The sequence below is a fragment of the Pseudorasbora parva genome, chromosome 8 (assembly GCF_024679245.1).
Source record: "Pseudorasbora parva isolate DD20220531a chromosome 8, ASM2467924v1, whole genome shotgun sequence".
Classification (NCBI taxonomy): Eukaryota; Metazoa; Chordata; class Actinopteri; order Cypriniformes; family Gobionidae; genus Pseudorasbora; species Pseudorasbora parva.
This window is the reverse complement of record NC_090179.1, coordinates 47,412,941-47,421,179: the sequence shown is the minus strand read 5'-3', so window position 1 is coordinate 47,421,179 and position 8,239 is coordinate 47,412,941. Positions and strand designations below refer to the sequence as shown.

The window sequence follows — 8,239 nt, the reverse complement described above, 5'->3', positions numbered from 1 at the left end:
TTTATAAAAGATAAAAATATAATAAGCAGATACGCAGATTTAAATGTCAAAGCTGATTGAGCACTGGGTCAATTACTCCGACAAGTGAATAACAGATTTACTTTTCCAAAGGACAAGCACATGAACAGGCTTAATGTCGAGCCCAGTGAGGAATAAAACTGGCTGGTAAAAAGTCACTCTATGTCCCCCAGCCACTTATATGTCACAGTCAAAACAGTTCATTTCAGGCCCTGGTTACAAGTGAAAGTTGTAAAGATATGGATAAAGAAAGTAATTGAGTTTTAAAAGTAAAAGCATTATTTGATTATTGTTTCAATGTTGTATGAGTGCACGCTGTCTTAAAGGGTTAGTAAAAACTATCATTAACTAACAACTACATGGTTAAATGTTCTGATGACACAGCTATCCTGAGTCTAATATCACACACATCTGATTATAAACATGAGATCCAGAATTTTGTCCAGTGGTGACAAACACTCTCTTACAATCAATATTAAGAAAACAATGGAGATGGTGTTTGACCCCAAATCCATTGGTGACCCCTCACCAATCGTCATCAATGATCAGAATATAGTCCAGGTTGAGATATTTGGGCCTATTCATTGACAGTAAACTGACATGGAGTGTTCACATAGAAAGTATCTGAACTAGGGTCCAACAGCGATTACATTTTCTTCATAGGCTCAGGGTTTTTGGTGTTCACCAGAAAGTTTTGCTTCTTTTTTACCATGCTGTAATTGAGAGCATTCTGAGGTATGGCATCGCAGAGCAACCTCAGTGTACAGTTGAAAGCCCAGATTACACGGCTAACACTGAGAGCCATGAAAATCATGGGAGTGAAGCAGTATCCCACACTCCAGGCTAGCCTGGCTCTGCCCTCCTACGTACTTCCGCTCAATTTTCATTTTCCTTCAGTACTCCGTCTGGGACTGCGATGTAGTCTTAGGTTTTCTCCGAACTAATTTTTACCGGTCCAATTAGCGAACAGAGGGAGTGGCTGAGAACGATGCAGTTGATGTCGAGCGCTAGTTTGAGACGTAGTTCAGTAATGGCGGTGGAGAAAGATGCAAACTAAACCATTCATTGCATTGTGGCAGCGCTGCCGAATATCCAGAAGTTAAAGCCGGAGCAATAACAGTCTTTGCTGGGGTTTGTTGGTGGCCCTCCAACCGAGTAAATTCGGGAAAAGTTTGATTTTCCAGATCGCTTCGTTAGTGATGGAGTTGCTGAAGCTATTCGGACGGTAACTGTTTCTCGTGGGGTCTGAAGGTATTGCCATCATTTAAGTTACAGGGACTGGTCAGTTATCTTATTGCCGTCCGTCTCTCACCACCCGCGGAAAAATCCCCGGCCGAGTTACCGACTGCTTTTGACAAACGCAGGGTTGTGTTGATGTAACAGCTGTCTGAATCCACATCTCTGAGTTTTCAACAATATATCCCTTCAAAATTCACTGTTTGTAATCATTTTTGACCACTGCAGAACACCGTACGGTCAGGGCCGTACCCACCATTAAGGTCCGGACCTCGGTAATTCTCTGAGGTGTACATAACAGAAGATGCAAAATAATAGCCTATTAAGGCGGCGTGTACAAACAGGTGTTCTCGCCTCGCCCGGCGTATGTTTTCAATTGTTTCCAATGGATGCGCCGCACTTTTCAATAGCGCCAACAGCTGGCAGGTTTTGTCCATTTTTACGCGTTGAGCGTCCACAGTTCAACTTTGGGTGAACATCAATGTCCAATCGCAGTGGAGGAGAGGCGGGACAAATGCCACAACCACTAACCGGCCCATCGAACAACGACTGAAGTTTGACATCACAACACCGCGAGAGCGCTTAATAATCAGGGATGCAAACTAATAACGGTTTCTTTACCTGTTTTTTTTTTTTTTGTTGGAAGCCTTCAGTAAATTTACATTTACAACTTTGTTTTTACCAATACAGACGAAAATGAAAAGACTGCTTCAAACAAAGCGCAGCTTTGAAAAGAGAAAAGATACAGGGCAAGAGAAGGAGACTGGGGAAAAAAGAAAGAGAGAAGATGGCGATGAGACAGAAAGAGCAGGTAGCCCACTGTGCTCAGAGTAGAAAAAGCATTCGCCTACAATATATTCCTGATTGCTACACATAATGTGACTCTTGTCTGTGAAATCCAGGCTAAAGTCTCATCATCTAATATTGAGATTAGGAGCATCACATTTTGATTTCACTCATTGGTTATATTTTCACATTGATTTCTATCTTTGACATGATCTTACTCATTCAACATTAAATATATCAAAGTTATATGTGCAAATAATATTATTTACATAATGTAAACCACAAAAATTAACTTTAGCTAGGTTTTCAAAGACGGAGTCACACATATGTCGTCTTTGGCTCAATTTAACAACAAAACAGATTTTCTGTTTTTCTAATTTGGAGTCTAATTTTTTGCAACATTTAACCAGATTCTCATTTATAAAAATCTGTTGTCTTAAAATAATTTATACTGCACACTGAGCTGGTTTTAAAGCTACAGTTAGCTGATTCTTTGATTTTCTTATGTCTTAAAATGCATATGTAAAGGAGGGACATTTTTTTTCATAAATTTCCAAAATTCATATATGGACCTCGGTATTTAGAAAATCCTGGGTACGGCCCTGCGTACGGTTGCTTTGCTGTTATTATGAAGCATTTATAGACGTGTATTTCCTTAAAATGCTGGCAAGAATTTAGAAGAGCAATATATTTGATCACCGCTCAAACAAATTAAAATAAAAGCACTTAAACATTTGAATTGGTCCGTTATTTATAGCAGCATTTATTATCATACCAAGCATATGACATTTTATTTACAGCAATGATGTTACGGCCCCCGTGAGCGCCGCGTTCCAGATCACAAAGCTCTCCTCTCCACCGTGGCGTGAATAAATCACAATCCGAATGCTCGAGTTTTAGGTTTTATCCTATAGTTTTATCACCGAGGTGGCATGCACATGTGCACTTTTATTTTGTCGGATTTCCATGAGTGAAACAGGCGAAGGGCGCATGACATACGTTAGCGATTGGTTATGGCAGATCCAGAGTGGCTCAGGGCAGATCCAATAGTTTTAAACCTCAACAGGGTGCCCGCCTTCGCGGAAATAAACCCTTGTCAATGGAGAGTGGCCAGACTCTATGTGCAAATAAATGTACGAGAGTCTGGTAAAACCAGGCTAAATCCCAGCAGTAGTTGTAGTTGTGTTTGAAGTCCATTAAATTCAGCTGTCCATCAAATAACGTGCTCCACACGGCTCCGATGGGTTAATAGAGCCTTCTGATTCCAATCGATGCGTTTGTGTCAGAAAAATATCCATATTCAAAACGTTATAAAGGAAACCTGCCTTGAAGTCTTCCATTGTAACCCACGGCTGTTTAAGCCACAAGATGGCGCCAGCGTTAAGCACAGAAGTAGAACCGGTCGAGATAACTCGCAGTACCCGGATGAGCGGTGTGTGTTACACATAACACACCGCTGGAATGAGCGATTGACCAATCAGAATCAAGTATTTCACAGAGCCGTGTAATAAAAATGGTGTATTACATATACCAACAAAAGTAGTTTGCAGCAGATCAGTCATTCTGAAGTTTGATTTTTAAATACATTGCGGGAACTTTCTTTAGACACACACACACAGACATTTAGAATCCTCATATGAATCTCAACAATGGTGACATAATTTCGACTCTTTAGGTCATAAATATTAGTGTGTTATGATTTTGACTTTTTAGGTCATAAATATTAGTCAGTGTGTTATAATTTTGACTCTTTAGGTCATAAATATTAGTCAGTGTGTTATAATTTTGACTTTTTAGGTCATAAATATTAGTCAGTGTGTTATAATTTTGACTTTTTAGGTCATAAATATTAGTCAGTGTGTTATAATTTTGACTTTTTAGGTCATAAATATTAGTCAGTGTGCTATAATTTCGACTTTTTAGGTCACAAATATTAGTCATTGTGTTATAATTTCGAATTTTTAAGTCATAAATATTAGTGTGTTATAATTTCGACTTTTTAGGTCATAAATATTATTCAGTGTGTTATAATTTCGACTTTTTAGGTCATAAATATAAAATAGTGTGTTATAATTTCGACTTTTTAGGTAATAAATATTAGTCAGTGTGTTATAATTTCGACTTTTTAGGTCATAAATATTAGTCAGTGTGTTATAATTTCAACTTTTTAGGTCATAAATATTAGTTAGTGTGCTATAATTTTGACTTTTTAGGTCATAAATATTAGTCAGTGTGTTATAATTTTGACACTTTAGGTCACAAATATTAGTCAGTGTGTTATAATTTTGACTTTTTAGGTCATAAATATTAGTCAGTGTGTTATAATTTTGACTCTTTAGGTCATAAATATTAGTCAGTGTGCTATAATTTCGACTTTTTAGGTCATAAATATTAGTCAGTGTGTTATAATTTTGACTCTTTAGGTCATAAATATTAGTCAGTGTGTTATAATTTTGACTCTTTAGGTCATAAATATTAGTCAGTGTGTTATAATTTTGACTCTTTAGGTCATAAATATTAGTCAGTGTGTTATAATTTTGACTCTTTAGGTCATAAATATTAGTCAGTGTGTTATAATTTTGACTCTTTAGGTCATAAATATTAGTCAGTGTGTTATAATTTTGACTCTTTAGGTCATAAATATTAGTCAGTGTGTTATAATTTTGACTCTTTAGGTCATAAATATTAGTCAGTGTGTTATAATTTTGACTCTTTAGGTCATAAATATTAGTCAGTGTGTTATAATTTCGACTTTTTAGGTCATAAATATTAGTCAGTGTGTTATAATTTTGACTCTTTAGGTCATAAATATTAGTCAGTGTGTTATAATTTTGACTTTTTAGGTCATAAATATTAGTCAGTGTGTTATAATTTTGACTCTTTAGGTCATAAATATTAGTCAGTGTGTTATAATTTTGACTCTTTAGGTCATAAATATTAGTCAGTGTGCTATAATTTCGACTTTTTAGGTCATAAATATAAAATAGTGTGTTATAATTTCGACTTTTTAGGTCATAAATATTAGTCAGTGTGTTATAATTTTGACTTTTTAGGTCATAAATATTAGTCAGTGTGTTATAATTTCGACTTTTTAGGTCATAAATATAAGTTAGTGTGTTATAATTTCAACTTTTTAGGTCATAAATATTAGTCAGTGTGTTATAATTTTGACTCTTTAGGTCATAAATATTAGTCAGTGTGTTATAATTTTGACTTTTTGGGTCATAAATATTAGTCAGTGTGCTATAATTTTGACTTTTTAGGCCATAAATATTAGTCAGTGTGTTATAATTTCGACTTTTTGGGTCATAAATATTAGTCAGTGTGTTATAATTTTGACTTTTTAGGTCATGAATATTAGTCAGTGTGTTTATAATTTTGACTTTTTGGGTCATAAATATTAGTCAGTGTGTTATAATTTTGACTTTTTAGGTCATAAATATTAGTTAGTGTGCTATAATTTTGACTTTTTAGGTCATAAATATTAGTCAGTGTGTTATAATATCGACTTTTTAGGTCATAAATATTAGTCAGTGTGTTATAATTTTGACTTTTTAGGTCATATATATATATGACTAAGTCAAAATGTCCCTTTTTCATATTATAATTTAGACTTTTCACCTCAAACCTATTGTGATCTAGTGTGTCACAATTTATACTTTAGAGTTCTGAGTTTTATTTTGTGAGTCTTGACGCCCTCTGCAGGACCATTATGATAAACAGGAGAAATTTAACAGTTGAAATTATGACATACTAAGCCAATTATTATTTTAAAAAGTCATGATTATGACACAAGTCAAAACTATGTCATGATTTTAAAATTAAACCCTCGAAATTATGATTCTAAGGCATTATTTTGACTTTGCATCTAATATTTTTTTACAGTATTACATTAAATTCAGATTAAATTTCTAGCTATTTAGTATGTCCTAATTTACATTTTCTTTCCTCATAATTGATCTAGTGTGTCGTAATTTTGACTTTTTTTGATGATTTTTCATCTAATAAATGGTAGTATCATAATTGCATCCCATTATGTTGGTCAATGTGTCAAAATTTCTACTTTACACATAATTTTCTTTTATAATGTCAAAATTTTGGCTTTTCATCTCATAGTTGACTTTTATGTCATAATTTTGATTTAGATTTTTAGATTTTTCTTTTATAAATATTAATTGGAATGTGAACAATGTGACTTTTAATGTCTAAATTACTTAATCTGCCACAATTTCAATTTATGTCACAATAATTTCACATTTTTACCTCATAATTGATCTAGTGTGTCATAATTTAGACTTTTTGTGATGATTTTTCATGTAATAAATGTTAGTGACATAATTACTTCTCATTATATTGGTCAAATAGTCAAAATTTTGACTTTTTAGGTCATAAATGCCTTTTTTTATGTCATAATTTCTACTTTATGCCTCATAATTTTGTTTTATAATGTCAAAATTTTGACTTTTCATCACATAACTAACTTATGTCATAATTTTTATTCAGAATTTTAATTTTTAATTTATAAATATATTACTTAGAATGTGAACAATGCAACTTTTTAACGTCTTTATGACTTAATCTGCCATGATTTCAATTTATGTCACAATAATTTCACATTTTTGCCTCATAATTGATCTTGTGTGCGATAATTTAGACTTTTTGCGATGATTTTTCATCTAATAAATGTTAGTGTCATAATTACTTCTCATTATATTGATTCAACTTCTCATCTCATAAATATGAACTTTTTTGGTCATAAATATTAGTCAGTGTGCTATAATTTTGACTTTTTAGATCATAAATATTAGTCAGTGTGTTATAATTTTGACTTTTTAGGCAGCATGTCGCCTTTTCAAGTCATAATTTCGATTTCTCACCTCATAAATGTGAACTTTTTATGTAGATTTGTGGGAAATGTATACGTGAGAAACACATTATTGTATGTCTTCCCAGAGCGCGCGCAGTGCTGCAGAGTGATGACGCTATGAACTACATTTCCCATGATTCCGTGCTCCCCGCGGCGGATGTTTTTCGGTTACCGGACGCACGTTTCTCAAGCTCTCATCCTCCCGCTAATATTAAAATCATAAATCGCCCATTGATTGTCACTGAAACTAAACACGCCGTCTCGTCTGATAACGGAACCGGCTGTTGTTATCGCGTCAGCTCGGAGGGTCGCGATGTTGCTGTCGTCGGTACCGGCGCGCGTCCTGATGCGAAGGTCGCGGAGTCTGTCGCCGTGTCGCGCGCTGCAGACCGGTCACGGCGAGGCCTCCCGGTTCCGAAACCTCTGTGAGCTCGAACCAAACCGGAGTCCGGTTGCCAGCGGCTCGCGAGCGTCCCGGAGGAGCGTTTTAAGCGAGGAGTCGCGGATGCAGTACCATCAGCTGGCCAGCAGGTGGCGCGTGAGTCTGGAGGGTCGGCGGAGCAGCTGGGCGACGCTGACCGCTGCGGGGCGCTGCAGAGACGGACACGAGAGCAACGCACACACCGCGGCTGCAACGGGCCTCCTCTCCGCCGCGGCGCTCGCATTCTGCCTCAAGAAAGACCGCGAAGAGAAAGGTCAAACGCGTCATCATAACAACTTTTGACATATTTAGTCATATTTATGAGGCAAAATTATGACACAGTAGATCAATTATGAGGTAAAAATGTGAAATTTTATTAAGTCATTTAGATGTTACTTCTCTCTCAATATTTTATTAATGGAAATTATGATATATTAATCAATTATGAGGTGAAAAGTCGAAATTAAGACATTAAAATGTGTCATTTTGACTAATATATGAGATGAAAAACTGAAATTATAACATAAGAAAAAATTATTTAAAAAAAGCCGCGACGTGAAAGCTCATTTAACGTTACAACATAACTCCAACTCTACATATTTAGTCATATTTATGAGGTGAAATGTCGAAATTATGACACACTTGATCAAATATGAGGTAAAAATATGAATTTATTGTGACATAAATCGAAACTATGTCAGATTAAGTCATATAGACATTACCGTTCCCCCGTTTAAAGTAACGTTAATATTTATAGATGGACATACTAAATCAATTATAAGGTGAAAATGTGCCATTTTGACGATTATATGAAATGAAAAACTGAGATTATGACAGTATAAGAAAGGTAATTTACATCTTAACTCCAGCTCTTGACATATTTAGTTATTTATGAGGTGAAATCTTGAAAT

General features: G+C 35.1%; 1 protein-coding gene across 1 annotated transcript in view; it reads left to right on the top strand.

Annotated features, from left to right (window-relative positions):
• The first annotated feature begins 7,042 nt into the window (after positions 1 to 7,042).
• The window catches only part of LOC137084923 (mitochondrial disaggregase-like), a 71,839-nt gene continuing 70,642 nt past the window's right edge, over positions 7,043 to 8,239 (top strand). Inside the window, exon 1 of the mRNA XM_067451479.1 lies at positions 7,043 to 7,602. Within this exon, the coding sequence (XP_067307580.1) occupies positions 7,221 to 7,602 (382 nt within the window). The 5' untranslated portion in view covers positions 7,043 to 7,220. The remainder of the gene's footprint in view (positions 7,603 to 8,239) is intronic.